This window comes from Diuraphis noxia, unplaced genomic scaffold (assembly GCF_037042655.1).
Source record: "Diuraphis noxia isolate RWA-SAM2 unplaced genomic scaffold, SU_Dnox_SAM2 contig0003, whole genome shotgun sequence".
Taxonomy (NCBI): domain Eukaryota; kingdom Metazoa; phylum Arthropoda; class Insecta; order Hemiptera; family Aphididae; genus Diuraphis; species Diuraphis noxia.
In genome coordinates this window covers 67,762,708-67,784,265 of record NW_028301713.1, presented here as the reverse complement: position 1 = coordinate 67,784,265, position 21,558 = coordinate 67,762,708, and the positions used below count along the sequence as shown (strand labels likewise).

At 27.5% G+C, this 21,558-nt stretch overlaps 1 protein-coding gene across 1 annotated transcript; it reads left to right on the top strand.

The window, feature by feature from the left end:
- Positions 1-1,973: 1,973 nt before the first annotated feature.
- LOC149057691 (uncharacterized) lies at positions 1,974-20,795 on the top strand. Its single transcript, XM_089223110.1, has 4 exons — positions 1,974-2,154; positions 3,594-3,870; positions 7,627-7,813; positions 20,245-20,795. The coding sequence occupies exons 1-4, from the start codon at positions 2,128-2,130 to the stop codon at positions 20,408-20,410; spliced, it is 657 nt and encodes a 218-aa protein (XP_089079236.1). The 5' UTR covers positions 1,974-2,127; the 3' UTR covers positions 20,411-20,795.
- The last annotated feature ends 763 nt before the right edge of the window (positions 20,796-21,558 follow it).

Here is a 21,558-nt window from a genome sequence, read left to right as displayed (position 1 = left end):
AATTTAATCGTTTAAAACCGTGTAACTACAATATGTATGCAAAAAGGAAAAATATAGTAAAATATATATTATCCAGATGTAAAAAAAAAAATATTCAATTCAAATTTTTTCTTTCAACAAAAAATAATATACCTATGTTTAGGTACACTAATAATTCTCCATGAAAGATAAAAAAAAAGTGCATTCGTCATGAAAATAATAAATCTACAAGAATACAATTCCCACTCAAAGTTTGCTTTGCTATGACTATTAATAAGTCTCAAGGACAATCATTGAGCATGGCAGGAATTGACTTGAGAGAAGAATGTTTTTCACATGAACTGTAGAACATATACGGACACTATGTCATGTCACATGTTCTAGAGTTAGCTTTACCAGCAGTTTGGTTATTTTAGCCCCAAAAGGCAGTATCAAAAATACTGTTTATAAAGAGGTATTGAGATGAATAAAATATGTCAATATAATTTATTTTTTTTTTTGGTTTATATACCTAATACCATAATGTATATAATAATGTTACAACGACGTTGTAAAACTTAATTAGTTTTAAAAGAGTTTACAGAAACTTCTATACAATACATGCGGGCAACCTATAGGGTCAACATATCTAAAACCGATGTGTAATAAATATAAAAACTGATAAAATAAAAGTAATAGTAGGCAACATAAAAAAACTGCACATGGGCGAAGCCGGGTTATTCAGCTAGTACAACATAATTGTTGTGGACGTTTTTTTTTTTCAATAATCTTCACATAGTCTGCGGCGAGACGGTTCTGTTATGCTGATATTACGCTAATACCTGAACGGTATAATATACATTAATATACATATATTATACCAAGTGTAAAATATATATTATAAATAATAATAATATATTAAATATAATATGCACACGAGAATATTGTATTACTTATGAAATTTATATTCAGAGCGTAACGTGTATGGTTTTTTTTTTTTGATTCGTCTTTTTTTGTTTTGAATTGATTTTGTTTAATTCACAGTTAATAATTTATTAAAAAAAAAATCAAATTTGCATATATTTTGAAAATAGTAAAATACTAGCTCATCATGCGACACCTGTCTAGTGTCTTACAAACTACAATCAAACTACAGTTAATGACAGAATGTCGTTCTTACTCCAAACCAAGAATTGCTGTAAAATTTCTTGAACATCTTTTAGAATATCATAGTCAAAATAGATCCTCATTCCTCACTCAGAGCTACCATCGAATTCATCATGAAATCTAATCTTCAAAACAAATTTAAAAAAAAACTCTTTTAAATAAGTTGATACACAAATTTATTTTAATATAATTAGGATTAAGTTTCCTGTGTATTTTGAAAATAAACGTTGTTATAGCTATCCCAATGGCCTGTGTCAACTCGAGAATTTTTATAAATAATAAAAATAAAGAAATAAAATATTCATGTTACATTAGGTCTACAAAGTATAACATACAAATTGCGCAACCGATGATGATCATCATACAACGTATGATAATATAACTGGATATTAAATTATTATTATTATTATTCTACATACTCGTATGAACTATATTAGGAACAAAAAATGAAATAAAAAAAATAAAAGGTGATAAAGAATCTCGACCGACAGACGACGACGTGGAATGCTGCACGACATCCAGTATAATATAATGACCGCAATCGCGTATGGACGGATTGCAGTGAATATAATAATAGTAATAATAATACTATAAAGTTATATTCGCGTAAGACACATTTCTCTGGATTTTGAAATAAGAAAAAAAAACAGAATTTCATCCATTTCCAATTATGTTATCCCTCCATGGCAATTTTTCACGCTGGTCACGTTAATACCGTGAAGCTGGTTTCGAAAGAAGAAAGTATAATATACCTACCGATTTTTGCTGTATTATATACCTCTCGATCGGTCTCATGTAGGTATCATAACACTCGCCACTATCAATTTCTTCGTGTGTACCTACTACCTAGTAAATACTACTACTACTAATACTACTACCTATACCATAACTATTACCATTACTATCACTATTATACTACTACTATTATTATCACTGTTGCTACTATAATACGAATTGTCGCCGGAGACAGAGGTTGTCGTCGCTACCATCAAAGCGCTAAAAATGTCCGATTCTTCTTCGATAACAATGGTAAGCGAAATTCACAAATATTATTATTTTTGTTTCCGTATGTTGTGTGAATCAGTCCTATGAAAAGCTTTTTTAATTTAAAAATAAAAAATAAAATTTGTCTTGTTTTAGTAATTACAAGTTAAACGTTTATTCATAAATGTGTTTGCCAAGTTTCTATTTGTAAATAAAAACGTTTGAAAAATGCCATGAGACCGTTAAGAAACGGTCCTATATAGGTAGTCGGAATTTTCGACAGTTTTCAGGGTGCGTGTGTTTATTTATTCAGTAGTTAATTAAATAACTTATGATTTTAAAATAGTTCTATAGGTATAAACACAATACATAAATTTAAATGCATTTAAAAATTTTATTTTATCATTCAAAGCCATTAATTTACGTAAAGGTTGCTAGTAACAACGATTATCCAATTCGTAAACCTAATCTTTTTTACACAACTTTATCAATACAAACACCATTAACTGTAATGCTAAGCTATACAATGTAAACTTTCATTATGATAATTAATCTTTTTATTATTTCTATTAGTCGGGTGAACATAAAAAAAGAAAATAATACCTACCACTAGTGTTTAAAAATTGATAAAACGTTTACGATCGTCGTTCATATTCAAAATAAAGTACCAACATTAAAAAAAAACTTTCTTTATAAAAGTTTTACGCACCTTAAAGGTGCTGAAGAGGAAAATGTGAAAGATGATCCAAAAGATAATTTAAAAAAGTGTTGGAATACGAAAAAGTGTATGTTATATATCTACGAACATAAACGATAATAGGTGTTTATAAAAAAAACAACATTTTGCTTTCGGTTCAGTAAGTTGACATGTTTTTTTTTCATCACATTTAAAGATTTGCTGTTGGTTTTAAGTCAGAATTTTCATAGAGGCGAAAAAAATCAAATATAATAGTTTTTCAATTTAATAACTTTTCATAATATGCATATGGTATATTTTGTGAAGTGGACAGTATTTGTATAAGTGGTTAAAGCATTCTAATTCTCAAGTCTTTGAGTCTTAAATTCTTTTTGCACACCTCGTTTTTACTGAAGTATTCGTTAGGTTTTTTCATCGCCAAATATTACACGTATAATATACAGTCGATTTTAAATACTTACAAAATTAACGTTAATGTGTTAAGTGATATTATCTCAATTCTTTTTAGAAATTCCGCGGTTTGACAAGTAAAAGGTAATCTCAATATTTTCATTTAGAACTCTGAGTCACAGGCATAGTTAAAATTGTCTGATATCATTTTTAGACACACAGCAGTGAGAAAATTTTTATAGGTATGCATAGGTCAATAACGCGTATGTTTATATTATGAACTGCTATAATTTTACCATCTAAAATAGGGTATGTCATTTGAAGAGTACGAAAAATCTTAAGGAACGACGCCACGTTGAAATAATAGTAAAAATCGCAATGACTGCATTTTTTTCAGCACCGCAATTATGTTGACCCGTGGGACCTGGACCTACGGGAAGTGTCGTGGAGGCATTCTAGTGACACGACGGATTGTTCAGCCGACCATCAAGTAGTGTCACTGTCGTCGGCGGCCGGACCTGTATCCACCCGATCCGAATTTGTGTACGTGCCGGGTCCGGCGAAGAGCAACAAATCCAGTGCCGGTAAGACAAGAGCTCGATCAGTCGCCCGGTACGATTGTTGTCAATGTTCGCCTAGTTCATCGTCTCTAGCCCTCGTCCCGCCCGATCCAAGTAAGAAAATCATTATTGATGATGTCTTTTCACGATGATTTCAGGCAACGAGTTCACTATGCCTATAAGAAGCATTATTTGCATATTTTTTTTTGTTTTTTATAAATTTATGTCATGAAATATCCCTCTATGAGTAAGTTAAGAATTTATGTATAGTATTTATGTTTCAAACATTTGTCACTGTTTCACATTTTCATACTTTTTGGTAAATCTGAATTTTTTTTATAATCGCTGCAGTATATTGCCGTTTAACGATCCAAATGAACGATTCTATATTCTGATTTGCAGCCATAAGGTATAAAATAGAAATATTTATCCTCAAAAAATTGCCTGTAATTTTCGACTAATTCACGTAAATGTGTTCCTAATTTTTATTATTAATATAACATAATATAATATAATTTTGTCAGTAAACTTCTACTATCTAATAGTTTGATAAATATTTTATCACTTCTTATACCTATATTTTATAAAAGTTTTCCATCTTAAGTGTTGATTTTCTATTCACTTGTATATGGTCTATTTCTGCGTTTATTAAAATGCAGTCCACGACCCCCTGGGGGACGCTGCTATTCATGAAGGGGGTCCACGGCGCTATTAAGTAAAGCTTTGAAAAGTTTAATTCCATTCCCCCACAACTTATTTATGTGAAAAAGTCTTCTCCGTTGTTGTTTATATTAAAAACAAATTTATTAACCTCATAGAAAATATAGAATTCGAAATATAGTATTAAAGCTTTCAAATATAAAGCCTGAAGTTCAGGAACCTATATGTCTTGAATGGAACACAGCACTTCACGATAAAGAAAAAAATCAAATTTTAAATTTCCGCAAAATATTAAGTGAACCGAAAATAGTCGTGAAACGTTCATTTTATTCTAAAAAATAATGACAAAACGACAAAAAAAATGCGTTTACACTAGTATAATGATAACGAACTCGTTCATATTACACTCGTGATGAGACGAGATTACGAAAAATAATGACTATTATGAGAAAAATACTTACGTTTTTACTGCCAATGTTTAATGAATTTCGTTAGTTTGTGACGGTTTTCGACAGATAATAATTATAAACAGACTAAACTAACCGATTTTTTCCCACCAAATTTAATTGTATTTATGTAAACATGCATATTTTATTCTTTTAACTGTAAAATATAAATATTATTTATTTAAATAGATGCAGTTGTTAAAATATTAAAACATTAGATAATAACATTATTATTATACTTTTATTATTTATCAACAACATTATATTAAACTTTTATTAATTTCAAAAATTCGCCCCCTCTGAATAGTGGTCGAAATTTTGATGTCCAATAGTTCTTGTTATTCAGAGGTTTCACCATACATATAAAACTCAAATTTTTAAAATATCCAGCTACGATATCTACTATTTAAGAAAATATTTCCAAATAATTTTTATATAATTTTTGGGGTATATTCCTTATGTGAGTATATAAACGAGCATGTATACAAAATTCACTGTGTTTTTAGGTTCACCGACCATATTTTGGTTCAAAAATACGGTAAATTCTGACTAGAGCGGGTAGTTTATGTATACTGGGATTGATGCTTTATAACTTATTATATGTATATTATGCATACCCAAACAACGATGTTTCGTAATATATGTATTATAATTTATCATCGAGTCTCATGCGCTGCAGTCACGTCTTAGATAGTAAGTTTTTCTATTATTGCGATGTTATTTTTCCTTATAGAAATTTAAAATATGAGGTTCGTTTTTTTATTTATTTGTAAAGAGCCTATAAAGCAAACTGTATTAAAGATAAAATTTATAAACATTACAAAAAAAGGACCACATTTGTTAACTGTTCACGATCGTACTATATATATTTGAGCGTGTATACGACTAATGTTATATCTGTCATGTTTCCGTGATAACAATATTAATATATTAGTATGCTGTTCGATTTATCAACAATTTTTCCAATTTTTAATTTAATAATAAATTTATTCAAATTCAGAATTTTGGTATTTTTTAATATACCTACCTACTTTGAGATACGCCAACATTTTTAGATTAATTATCCACTAAATAATTTACAGTTAAAAGAGAGATTAACGTTTGAAAAACAAATGTTTTGGATCTTCACAAGACACTTCTTGAAAAGTACAAAAACTTCTTAAAAACTTGAAATTATGATCGTATGTTGGTGTGCGCTTTGCGAGTCACCCTATAGATTACAATAATTACTCGAATCAATGATGCATCGGATTTTGTTATCCCGAACGAGTCTGCAATCGTAATACGAAACAGGAATGATATTATTGGCGCCTAAAAGACTTATTATTACGAATTATCAAAAACATTTTGAATGCTTAAAAATCGTAATCATTTGTGGAGGGTATGTCAGAAAAAAATGCGTATCAAAAGGTGACAATGGTGCGTTCAAGTGGTCAGCACATTTGTTAATATTGAATAACATCAGTGCTATATTGGATTCTAGTGTAATAAGTAATAACATGAATATAAAATGAAAATATACCTATAAAGGATTTTTTTTAATCCTCAAATTACCTAAGCATTTTATACTATTATTATTTTATTTTATCCTCGATAATTAGACCATTATAGTCTTGTATTACATAATTCAATCAAACTTAAACTAGATTGTACAATTATATATGTTCCATAAATAGCAATGTTTTTTTTTTTTTAATAAATTCGTCAGAATATATGGAAGACATTTTTATAAAGTATTTGTCTGAATTGTGTATTTCAGTGATAACGTTGATTTTTTTTTCTTTGATAAGTACGACCGCTCTTTCATTACCTGTTATTTTTCACTACCCGAGTATATTATTTTTGATATTCATTTTATTGGTTAAGATGATTATTTAACTAACAATTATATTATCGTTTTTATTATTAATAATGTTTGATATAGTCCACACGGAGTCTATTGAAATTATTGTAAAATTTTTATTCGGCAGGTTAGCACTAATTATGTTGACTGTTGTTTTTTATACATGTGCTAATAAATTATATTTAATTTCACATATTTGAATATTTATCTACGAATATTGTTCAAAATATTTAGATTTGTTTTGAGCTGTTTACTGACATTTTAATTTTTCAACTTTTTAAGTTTTTTTTTCTATAAATATTGATAAAAATTTATTTGTTCGGTAGAAAAGCTTGAAAATTTAATACAAGGCTTCTAACACATTTTAACAATAGCAGTTGAAAAATAAAATAAATTCATGACAATTTTTTTTTTACGAGAATTCAAAGTTTGAATTTTGATAACATACGTAAAAATCACGAAAATTCATAAATTATTTTATGCTAGAAATTCATAAAAAATTTTCCTTTTATATCTAAGAATTTAAAATGTAATACATGGCTCCTATCATATTTTTACAATAGCAATTGAAAAATAAAAGAATTGCGTAGTCACAATTTTTTTTTACAAGCATTCAAAGTTTGAATTTTGACAACATATTATGTAAAAATCACGAAAATCACGAAAATTCGCAAATTATTTCAAATTAGAATTTCATAAAAAATTTTCTTTTTAAATCTAAGATTTGAAAATTTTTAATAATCTATAATATATCCTAGACAGATAAACCGTCTTCGTTCAGAATCGTTTTTCGTATACAATGATATAATATCATTGGATTCAAATTTAATTCCATCCATTACAGTAACCCACTTGTAACCTACTGTACAACAGAGCGACATCCACGACTTACCCGCCTGTTTACCCTTGTGATTTTTCTAGACGAAAATCTATACGAGTATTGGGAAGCTGGTCTCAAACCACCACCGTACTGCATGTATCCCGAAGTTGACAACCATTTCTACCCGAACGTTGGTACCGGCTGCGATGGATCTTCGAAACAACAATACCGATTACTTTACAACGTCTCCAGACCGGAAGTCCGCCGAAACTCGTGTTACAACAACGGGTAAGCCCATGATAATTTTCATTATTATTATTAATCTTTAAACGTATATTATAAATTATATCAAATATTAAAGTCTCTGAACGCGTGCGTATATTTTACTTTCTGCACAATTTCCGCTCATGCCGTTAAAGCTCACTGCAGCTTAGTCTATAGCATTAATTTTACTGTACCTACTCAGTAGGTCCTACTGTATATGTGTGGGTGATTTGTTATTTCTCACGCATACAGATTTCAATTTTTTAGAAAAGTATTATTCAATGAGTTAAGATAAAAATCTTTGTTCTGAGTTAGTTGGTAATTTTTTTAAGTATTTTCCTAGATTTTATTCAGATTTTGAAAAAGCTGCAACCAATAACGCCAATATTAATTAACTAATTTCCAAATTGTCAATTGATTTATCGTTAACTTAATTTTACAAAAATGCGTAATACACAATAGTCAATAGAATATACTAGTTTAGGCAAATCCAAAAAGATTGAATTTAGTTTTTAAAAAATGATAGTAATTACTAAGCTTTTACTAATGTATTCAAATATTTTTTTGACTTCACAATTGACACATTATGTGGTTAATATGCCAAATTAATATCCAAAAGATGATGATATTCACTTTAGAGATGAAGTTATTATGTTCCATTGAAGCAGATGGTTCTGAATAACTTATATAGAACCCATTCATATTTTCCTCCTAACTTAGTGAAAAGGCACCTTATAATAATCCAAATATAACCATCATTAGGTTTGTGGAATTTCACTTAAATTACAATGCACAATCTTTTATTCAGCATACCTAAATATATAAACATCTGGTAATCGATTTTTATTACAAATTCAGATAGAATCAGTAGAGTTTTACTGCTGGATAACTACTCTCCTTAAGTAATTCACTGCCAATAGATATATTTTTTCTCCCATAACTTATTATAATTTATGTTTTACAGGTTATATATTTTTTAATAAGTGTTAAAAAAAAAAGATAGAATCAAATACGAAAAGTTATAATATCGCTATTGATACTAATAATGTTTACCAAAACATCATCATGGATGAATTAGAATATGTTTAAAAAAAACTTAGGACCAATCAAATTAAATTTCATTAATTCTTAGTCCAAAAAACGTCATTTAAGTTTTTAAATTATTATAAAAGTCGTAAATGTATTAGGTTTACAATGTTTTAACTGGTTTTTTGTGCTTAATTTTAACTATAGAGACTTTAAAATTGCTTTAATCTAAAAGTGGTTATACTGATAGTAAATTAGATCAATTTTGTATTTAGGAAGGGAGTGGGCCAAAAGAAAAAAATATTCAGTTGGTAACCTACATTTTAAAAAAATAATCGGGATAAACAAAAAACTCTGCTGTATATTAGGAGTTGAGAGAGTTGCTGTAATTGATGTGTTACATTATAACATTTACTCAACACATTATGTCTATTCATCATATTAAATAAACTCTTCCAAATGCAAACCACTCAATTAAGTTTATCATCTTGAAGTCACACTAATCAGTTGGCTATAGTGTATGAATGATTGGCTGATATTACTAATTCAGTGGTATCCTCAACAGAAAATTCTTACAAAATAATGTTTACAATAAATTAATAAGAACTTATTTGGCAGTTGAATAAGGTTTCGGAAAGGTCAAAATAATTATAATATTCCAACAACCAATCTTAATCGCGTTGGACTAGTGATACTCAGCAGCTAGTTGCTACCGTCAATAGATTATCCTCTCTAGAGTCTAGACAATAACTACGGATGAATAAGAAGTGTGCTGTGAAGTAAAAAGTCCAAAACGAAAATAAAGAGGATCGTGATTTACGTATACAATTAAACCAGCGCTCGTTATTCCTCTTCGGCGACCCGTGAACCGTCATTCCTGGTTGGGTTGAAGAGATAAATCCTAAATATACATATTCTGTATACTATTTTAATTATTTATAATGCAATTATTTTATGTTTTGCCGAAGAACGCAAGACGACCGTTTTCTACGTAATTTACTTATATAATATAATGCTTTGGCATTTATAGACGATGTTTTCTGTAAGTATGTATATTACAATAACAAATACGCGATAACAGAGGTCATTAAAATATTTAATTTTTTTTTTTTTGTCTCAAAAATCTTTATTCTTAGAACGTGCCAAATTATTCGTCCGCTGAATACAAACTGTAATAAAATAATGTATATACAAGTTATTAAGTTGTAATACTAATAAAGACATCTGACAAACCTTTTTTTTTTAAGTGGTTAATGTTGATACCATATTTTAACAATGGTGTATTGGTGTTAAATCGAGACATTTATATTGGTTGTTTTGTAATAAATTACTAGATAATTTTATTTATGTAAAATTTATATATTTTTATTATCCGAAAAAAACCATAAGTGATACTAATTACCCGATTTTCTATTGGTTATAATATACATGCACACTGTATACACTCTAAATTAATCTTAGTTTATTACAATTTTCAATAAAAATTACCTTTAAAATTCAAAATGTATTAGAAAACAGAACAATTTATTCAATATTTCTAATCGTATACTTGAAAATTTATCCAATATACGCATATGTTATGTGCGACCAATCGGCCATCTGAAAATAAAGATAATTTTTCAATTCTGATTTTGATTTTTTCTGTTCACGTCTTCTCAGGAAATTCTGCACTCGGAATTCAAAATGGGTGGCTTTTGTAACACGTGCTTGGGAATATCCTGGAAATATGACGTAAGTCTTAGTGCCTCAACCTCCTCTCCACACCAAGTTCTGAAAACGAAAGGCGCCTCGACGTAGTTTCACGACGACAGGTGTCAGGTGTCGTCAACGCACCCGCAGTTATATATAATATTATGTTGGCCAAGGCACGTTCTTCGTTGTAAATCTACACAATATTATATTATGACCCTATCGAACTGAAACAAGATAGAATCTCAAAAGCTACGACGACGGATTTCGTCGATATACATATATAGACATGGATTAAATTATAATGGTATTATCACTATTATTGTGCATTTTATATTTTCTGTATTATGGTTGCGTACTTACTGACTTGGATGTGCAATATGTTTTTAATATTATGTTTTAATCGATTATTTTGCATACTGTCGGCGCCAGGAGGAGAAAACGATTTATAATCGGCTTATAAAGTATTTTTGAGTCGTTTATTTATTTCGAGTACAAACTACCATCCTATAGTTTATCATAATATACTATAAACATAAGACACATACCTAAGCGCATGCAAGCAGGTACATACACATAAGTATCATATTTTGCATAATTCATCAGGACGAATATGCGAATACCAGTGGCTGTAGTAAATTTGCACCAAACTTGACCCAATATGTATAAAACATTTGTAATGTGAGCTAACATTATTTAAATGCGTTTGTATTTACCACTTACTACCTAGGATAATAAAAACATGAATTTTAATTTTCTCCAAAGTTAAAATCGATTATTCTCTCTATAGTGGGTACACGTTTTTATAATAGAGTGCCTATAACATATTGAGATATGAGAATTTCTATTTAGTTTCTTACTTAACTAACCTATTCACACTGACACATTGACACCGTTATGCAGTACAACAGTATTGACTTTAAAGTTTCTTAATAACAAAAAGTAATAATATATTTTATCATAAAAACATATAATCGATATTATAATTTTTCTTTATGTCTAGAAATTATAAAAAAATCTGTTTTGACTATTATGTCCATAAGCATTACATTAGGTAGTAATTACAAAAATAGTTTTAGACTAATAATATTTAGATGTTTATGAACATTGCAATTGTTGGCTATACTAAATTTAATATTTTGATTGTTTTAAAGCATTCTACTGTGTGGTATAGTTTTAAAATAAAACAATTACTTAAAAATCACGTTTTTAAAAACAGATCGATACATGTCAAAAACACTCTATTTCAATACAAATATCTTTCGTGCACTTAATTGTATTGTCCATTCCGTGTCATAAAATTTACGTCGTATGTATTGCAATTTTTACCAAAAACATTACCTATAGACACTATAGCGGGGGTGGTGAATTACCCACGGCACGTGTGCCATAAGTGGCACATTTGTCAATTAATTTCAATAACATGTGGAAAAATATAATTGAGAAAAATTATGATATTCTTTAATTTTGATTGTAAAAATTCAACAAAATAAATAATAAACATTTTAAAAATTATATATATTTTTTTTAATTTTACAATAAGACATTCCTAGCCGATAGGCATCTACACCTATGGATAATAAATAATTTAAAAGTTATAATATCCCTATATATAAAATTAATTATTTCACTATGTTTTTACTATATTCATAATTTTCTGTTTAGTATTTATAAACTTTGGGCACGTGAAAAATTGTCAAACCCTTGATTGGAAAAATTTGATACTAGACCCAAAAAAGGTTCACCACTCTTGACGTATGGCTATATTATTGTTTTTTTATTATTTTTTTATGATAATATACGAGTGTTCGACTACATATGAAGTATTTGACTTACACCATACACTAAAATATAGTGTGTATAACCTTTTTACATGCATAATCACGCGGTTCTCATAATATATATCTACGATTTATATGTCTATAATTTAGTTCGGCGTCTGTTAACTTCATATTGAATAACTATGTCAAATACTCAAATAGTTAGGTATTGTTTATTCGAGTTTTCGATTAGGTAGCAAGCACGCCCGCTTATATTAAAATTCTAAAACCAAATCAAAAAGATTATTTTAAATTTTAATATATTTCTAGTGTCTTCTTTCTAAAATAACATAACATAAATAGAAAAAAAACAACATTATATGTTATCACATAAGTCCCTTATATGTGTAGGTTTAAAATACAATATTAATATTTTTTAAATACATGTTAATGTAGATATTACAAATTAATTATATTTATATTAATTATCAAATAAAAGTTGTATGCGTCTTGATTACATACAAAATGATTGTATAACGTCTTCAATAATTTTTTGTTTTTGTTTTTTAACAATGTCTTTAATGTGCGTGACATTAAATTAACAATAGTTTTAAAATATCCCCTTTGCCCCTGCGGGCACCCTTGGTAAGTAGTAAATATTTCATCGCAAGTGGACATGCAGTGCATTAGTGCAGCAGGTTGTGTTGAATTCAGAATTATATTATCTTGTCAAAAGCTAAACATAACATTTTTAACGTTATACATTGTATTGTTCGATAGTACTAGTTTAAGTGCCGGTTATGGTTTTACCCTGCTTGCAAAATCGATATATAGTTTTAATACACTTCTGAAATCTGAATTTGATCTGCATGAAAATCAATTCGACTGCAACGTAACCTAATGCCAGGCCACTCATTAAAACAGTAATTCAACCATGATTAAATCGCTATTTTTCTTATACCTATAATCTATATAGTATGGGATCAAATTTCTCCACGGAACTGTTTTATAGTTCAAATTCTCAATATACGTCTTGTAGTTCATTTTTACAATACGTTAATATGTACATCGCAATTTTATTAATCATCTGCAGCAAATATTGTGTATTTGTGTTTTATTCAATTTCTCTGGTGAAATCGAAAACGGAAAAAAATCTAAATAAAATATTATTATGCCGTTTGACGACGTCGTAACTGGCGGATTGTCACATTTCAGTTATCATTATGTAGCACGACACAATCTATATATATATAAGCAGAATAATACCAAACAAATCGTACATAATGGAATTGTTGTACACGTTGGTATGACATAATAATATTATAATGCTATGATGACGCGTATAGTTTGTCAATATTATTGGTATCGTGTACCAGGGAAGGTAAATAGTTAACAACCTCTATTATGATATCGTCCCTGATCATTATAATGTAATTTTGACCGTGGTATATGAATTCAAAACCTGCAAGTCCATTGTTTCGCATGTATAATACAAATATAAGTATTATTTTCTATCTTAATGTTAAAATATACTAATCGCAGGAGAAATAAAAATGGGTGCGGTTTTATTTCTTAACCAACAAAATATTTTATTATGTTATTGTACGATGATAGTTGTAGTGTATGGTGAAAAATAAAACAAGTTTTAAACTGATTATTTAATTACTTTTAGTTAAAATCGATTATTATGAGGTGAGAGGTTTGTACATACTCGAAAGTAGTTTTGTGAATTTTCTAGACCTACAAATATTAATCTTATTTCAATCTATTTAAATAGAATGGTTATCTGATATAAGTTATCTACATAATTTTTGTGATAATATTTTCAATTTTATCTTTAGGTAATTTTTTTGTGAAGAATTCGTTAGTTTTGTAAAGCTATCACGTATAACCATTAGCCAATTTGCTTTATTTGATTTTCACGTTATTTTATATACGTTAATTATTACTACGCGTGTTTTACTGTATTTATTTCGTAGTTTATTATTCATTCTTACAAACAAAGATGGGTAATCATATTTAAAAGTTTAAAATACTCGTACCGATACGTATTTATGAGTGTAAAGATTTAAACTTAAATATAAACTAGATACCTATACTAGCAGTTATTGTTATATTTATAATAACAATGATATTTTATAGATGCAATTTTTAATTAATCTCATGGGAAAACTATATATAGGTAAATTAACTCCATTTGTCGTCACATAAACTGTAATTTATAATTATATATAGGACAACTATATCTTAATAGTTCTAAGTACAATCATATAATATCAGTTTAAATATTACGATTGTTTTACTATACAATTTTTACTGTATTTAATTTGAAAAAAATAATAATCTCTGCTAAATAAATATAAACAGCCATTTTCTTATCAAAATAAATATTTTAAGTTTTATATATTAAATTGTCTAGAAATAATTCCAATGAACTACCTATCTCTTATATAATGTATACAATTTTTGGGTATCTTTAAACAACTCTGTAGTTTAAGGGACATAGTTTTTACTTTTTACATTTATTACATGATAGTTCATTACGCAAAATAGTTGTATCCGATATAACCATCATCATAAAATTCTATACAAGAGATGTGGGATGGAGTATATTTTAAGAATCTTTGGAATAAATAAAAGAATTGATCATACTAATAATGGTTTGGTGTAAAGACATGTTAAATAGAGGTATTAAGTATAATTTATCTAAAATGTAGTTTAAGTTCGATTACTCATAAACGAATTAATTTAAAAATTTTAAAGTTCTCTACATAAATTATGTTAATACTTGATTGAACTAAGAAATTAATAAATCTAAATTATTAATTCTAACGCAATTTACTAGTAGGTGCATAATAATGAATTGATTTATTTCTTCACATTTTTAAATAATTTTTTCTTTATTTTATATACCTACACAATATTTGTACCTCCATTTATTATATTTCCTACATAATTGGAAATTTCAAATAAAAAAAAATATATAATTGTTGATCGTATGTAGTAAACACATTTCATTAGACAAATGTGGCACATACAAGTGTGTAATAATTATGATGAGATAATCTTGAAAAAAAACTATTAATTAATTATTTTATGATAGATTATTAGTATAATAGTTAACTTAAGTAGGTTATTTTAACGTAATACGTATAATAAAATGCCAACGTAAAATATAGTAACATTAAATACGTATTCCAATGTTTGTATATTTTATTAATATTCTACGATTTAATAAAATACAACGTAATTTAGGACAAAAAAAACAAAAGAATAAATAAATATAAAACTTGAAAAGGAAAGAATATTTAATTGGAATATACAAATAATTTGATTTTCCCTCGAAATACTTTGATTGTTGCAGAAAAATTGAAATAACTTAGATTAAAAAAAAAAAACGAACAAACTTGTATTGTGGAAATTAAAATAACATTATATACACTGAATTCAATTTATTTTTAATTAGATAAGGTATAATTCATGTCAGAATGAGAAACATTTCATTATCGATTGGAAGCAATCGTTGAAAAAACCACAGACACGGGCGTATATATAGTAATTGGACCGCATCCAATTTCTTAACTGAGTCATGGTTACTACCCCTTTCCCCGCAATTCTTCGGCAAGAACCCGTGTCAAGTATTTCTATTAAAATAAAAAAATCTTTCATACCTACATACCTATTGCGTTTTAGTAAAACTTGATCGATTCGAAAACAATGTTTTTTTAAAAACATTTTTATCATCAGCTAATAGGAATTGCTGTAAACAAGCAGGTATACGCAATACGCCTATCAAAATATTCATGACATTTTATACCCGACGACATTAAAGTAATAGATGCGATGGGTAGTGGACTAGTGAGAAAAACCCAAACAATAAAAAATCTCTATGACATAAATATTAGCAATATTCGCTCGTCTCATAGTTAATATTTAAACATAATACTATGTAAAAAAATATAGTTTTAGCGCTATTTTCGTCTCATAAAAGTATATGGTTAAACAGGATATTATATCGAACACAATGTTAATAAATAATAACATAATAATAATATATTCATAAGGTTCATCTAAGTACCTAGCTAGCTATAAAAATATTATGTTTATTTACGTATTAAATTTACGTTTAAATGCAAATTAATATGTTTTAAAATAATATATTAGTTTAAAAAAACTAAATGCTCAAACACAGAGTAATGACAGCAATAAAACACTAAGTATATATTTTAAATAAATAAAGTAAAAATAATATTAGGCTCATATAACCAATCAGTGTCATGAAAACTTGTGACTCGGCAAAACGAATTGGTATTACAAAAATCTTGAAGTAACAATTAGTTTAATAATAATAATAATTACAATAGTTGGGTATTGTTTTGAGTAGGTATACATTTTTTTTTTTTAAATAGACGTTAACAAGCTTTATTTTGATGCGCACCCCATTCAAAATAATATGTAAATATAACAAATAAAATAATAATTTCAGTTCTTTTTCACAGATGTACATGTATTATTATATTATTAATGCTTTTTTTGTGAAGTCTATGGAAAAAACAACAATGAAAATAATAACAATAACATTGAGTATCCACCTACCCCGAGCAGTTCCTATGGTACCTACAGTTCGCGGTTGTTTTGAGTTGTACAAAAATAAAATTTTTAATCGAAATAAAACCTAACCACGGTCCACAACAATGAACTATACTGTGATATATATTGTTATTTAAAGTTATTATCACACTTATTGTAATTACGTTATGCGACGATACATAGTTCGGAAATTTTAATTTCATGATCACTCTCAATATTTTTTAATACTCTGTAAATTATAATATGTTATTTTGTATTACATATATTATTATAGTAGGTAGTAGATACACGTAAAACTGGTACAAACTATATACAATTTGACTTTTGACTTTTGGCTATCTAAACCTACTACACTTAATTAACTTCTAAATTTGGTACTTTTTATATTATTATTATTATTATCATACAAACCATAGACTATATAACACAATACTATTTTGATCTTCGTAATGATATTAATAGAATACGTAGGTACATAGTGTATATAAATAAATGGTAGATTGACTTCTAAAACTTAAACTATTTTCTTGGACATATGTATTCATATTTACATAAATAGTGCGAGTTCAATTCGTAAGTTTAAAACTGTACATCACTATTAGTTACAGATGAATCGTACAATATATAAAAAAAACGCGTTATGTAACGATTTTAAAATATTGTACCTATAGATAATGATCAATTTTTTAATTAGCAAAAATAATAATAATACTGACAGTAGGCTGTTAGTACAGTGCACATTTTATGTCTTGCAATATCAGATTGACGTATATGTATAATATTAGATAGGTACACAAGCTCTGCAACTATACAGGATAGTGCGATATACTATTACGGTTATTACACGTATTTATTATATTAAATTTCAGACGAAACTGTGTAGAAGCTATGCTAAGTCTTATTAAATAATTCCCAACAACGTAAAGTGTGCAATTTAATTTGATAGCTCTAAAAAAGTGTACAGCGACCGTCGTACAAGCATCACGCATCGGTGGAATTTAATTATTATGCTTCTATATAGGCTTAAATACTCCTGCCGCAATAAACGCCGTTAAGTTTTTTTTATGTATATATATATACTTCACATATTAATCAATAATCATATTAATTACGTGAAATGTAAATGTATGAATTCGTCAACGCCGCAAAACTCATCTGTGTAATAAAACCCTGCAAACTGTTTTCCTCAGGCTAAAAACAATCGTCACGTGTACCTGTTGGGCTGTAGCGTGCACCACGCGTGTTCATCCGCATGTATCGTCCTGAAATATATATTATTAATGATTACGTAATAAACATTTTATGCGTATCAAAATTACAAGTCTTATGGCTTTTAACGAAATATTTTAGTATACATTCTTGCACAATTTTAATATTTTAGACGCATATCTACATAAGTGCTCCGTCGTAAATATTATTATAATATAAGTATATAAATTTCGGTAGATATTGCACCTACCGTTATAAATGTCCCACTAAAAGCGAGTACACTGCAGTATAATATTTCAAGATTGTCAAATTACAGATTATATTGGAATAATCCTACATCGGTACTACTGCAGCCCGCAAAGGTGCAACCAATAATAAATTCACCTCACATTCTTATTGAATCCAACTAGCCCGTTATAAACAATGATAATATTATTATTATTTACATTTATATATCCAACGGACTTAAGTACTTCACTTACGATGGTCTAGTGTATTAAAGTGTTTAGTGTTCACTATATATGAAGTATGAGTTATTGTTAATATCGCTTTTTTCACACCGAAAACGAATACCAAACCCACTCGTATGTGGGAACAATTCAATAGTATATATTATTACATCATGTCCGTTGGTACACTTCGAAATGTGTAGACTATTCACTTCGAGAAAACTGCAGTAAGCCTATGGCGCATACAAAGCGGGAAAAACTGCAGTAGATGTTTCACCGTTAATATTTAAGCGTCGCAAAACAACCCTGCAGATATACATATATAGCATTATAGCGTACTATAAATTATAGTGTTTATACTACGTTGTACCTACAGTTGTCATTATAGTTATTTTATTTTATTTTTTTCGTGCTCATACTTGTGTTTACAGTAAAATTCTTAAGAAAAATAACGAACATTCGAAAAAAAATCAAGGTCAACCACGGTAATGATAGTATTATACAATTTATACTTATCGTTATGGTCTGGTAAATATTGCAGCCGTTGATGATATTAACTAACCGTTGTTTGCTGATAATCATCCATGTAGAAATCCCATGTGTGTGTGTAGGAGGAGGAGGAGGGGGAGACGTGAGTAAATTAAAGCTTGTAAATCCTTTTCGAAATACCATTTTTATTAAAAATATTTCAACCGTAAAACCATTCTACCGGAAGTTTGAAAAAGTTATCGAAAACTTTTTACATTACACACGTTAGACATTATTACGATTTTATTTTAATGTTATATACATATAATATCAACGAAATTATTAAAAACTTCCTGTAGAATTTTATTGATTCTTGTGAGATTAAATTGGAATACCTATACCAAAATAACGATCATAAAAACGGATTTTTCTTATTTCTATGTATACATCACCTAGGTATTTTCCAGGTTATTTCTTAATAATAGAAACAACAAGAGATATTTCGCCAAAGCTTAAAGAACAATCAATTTATAAATTAATTTAATCATATACCTAGTCAATTGATTGTTAATAATATTATAATTAATATTGCATTAAAAATAATTTAATTTTCATTTAAGGGCATACGTTAAACAAAATAACAAAAAAAATTTAATATTAAAATATTATATTTTACTTTATATTATTGCCATAGATTATGATTTGCCAACATAAAAAATGTTGTGTAAGTGTGTAGGTATATGACATGGAGTTTTTTTTTTTGTATTTGAGCTTTGAACGACAATGACTATTGATTTTGCATACAATGAATAATGCAGCATGGAAAAATATACTCATAATACAAAACGTTATAATGGAGAAACTATTTTTTAAATCTTGTTTAGCTGGGAATACTAATGGATTTTATTGGAGATAAAATAAAAGTTATTTATGGAAAAATTATTTTAGTTTAATTGTTTTTTTGATATTAATTGTTATAATATGATCTATAAATGTATTGGATATTCATAAACATTTATTTTGTCATTTATAATTGTATATGAATAAAATATTACAAATTAATTATTGAAAAAATGAACTGATTGTTTTAATATCAACTTCTAAAATATAGTACGCTATATCTGCAGTTTAAGATTTGATTAAAAAAAAGTAATGATAAATTTGGACAAAATAATTAATTTTCTAATTGATACTCAGTATTCAATATCTGTTTGTTACTACTAAATTGACAACGCAATTAATATTATTATTAATATGTTTTTAGTGACATGGACTCTGTATTGTGTCAAGCTTGCGTGACCAGTGGTGGAGAATACAATTCAGCCGACAACGTGGTAACTAGTCAATTTCGCTACAACACTCTTGGTCATATGAAAATTGATTACTCCTCCAACTGGAACAATTTGGATAAATACATATGTCAAGCTTAGGATATCGATAATATTATTATTAATTACAGCCTATCAATAGTATACATAAAATTAATTTATCTTTAATACATAATTGTAAAAAATATTGATATATCATTTATCTGCAGTTATCTGTTTAGTATAATATACGCAAACTGTGTTGGGATAGTGCATTATATTCATACATTTATATATACTTATATCATATATTTATTCAATGATAGGAAATATTAATAAATGCAGCTGTTGTTGCCTGCATGTCCATAAATGTATTACCTATTTAAATAAATAACAAAATACGCATTAATTTAGTAAAAAGTATTTATTTTATTTTATTACGGCCAGAAGGAAGCTCTGTAAATATTTTCTAATATAAAAACGCCTGGTAATGGCATTTGAATTATACCATCGTTTTTAATTAGTAAACCCTCGCGAGACACTGCAGTAGGTATTATATATATATATATATAATTGTCTGCACTTTGATCCACGCAAAAAAATGTGTACTGTTATATATTGAAATAAGGAAAAACAACCGGTACAGTAGCAATTTTAACATAATTAATACATATTTAAACAAACACAAATTACCTACAGAAAAAAATAATATATTTCATGAGAAAAAAAATTTAAGATTGTCATTCGTTAGCTTTAATATTATTAATTAATAAAAGCTGCAACAGCCAATAATAAATTATACTAAAAGGCAAGTTTAACAATATATTTGTTTCTATTTTTGTTAATTAGAAAATAACGTGGCAGTTATATTACCACTTTCACAAAAAATTATAATATTTAGTGGATTATAATTATAATAGATACAATCAAATACATTTGAAATAAAAATTTAAAAGAAATGATATTGGATTTTTTTTATGTGATTCTAGTGTCTTCTCAATTATAAGTGAGATGGTAGTTAGATTCTTTAAAAAATATAATAATTATAAAAATATGAATTTCAAATTAAAAATGTACAAATAAAGTTATAGATCAATATTTTAATGTTTACATTAAACTTATATGATAACCATGATGAATTATGATAAATTAAGAATGAAATATATAAATAATTGGATGAAGTGTGCAAATAACTATGTCGAAAAAAACTGACAGTTGCATATTAAATTAAATAATTTCATCAGAAACCACTCAATATTACGAAAATAAAC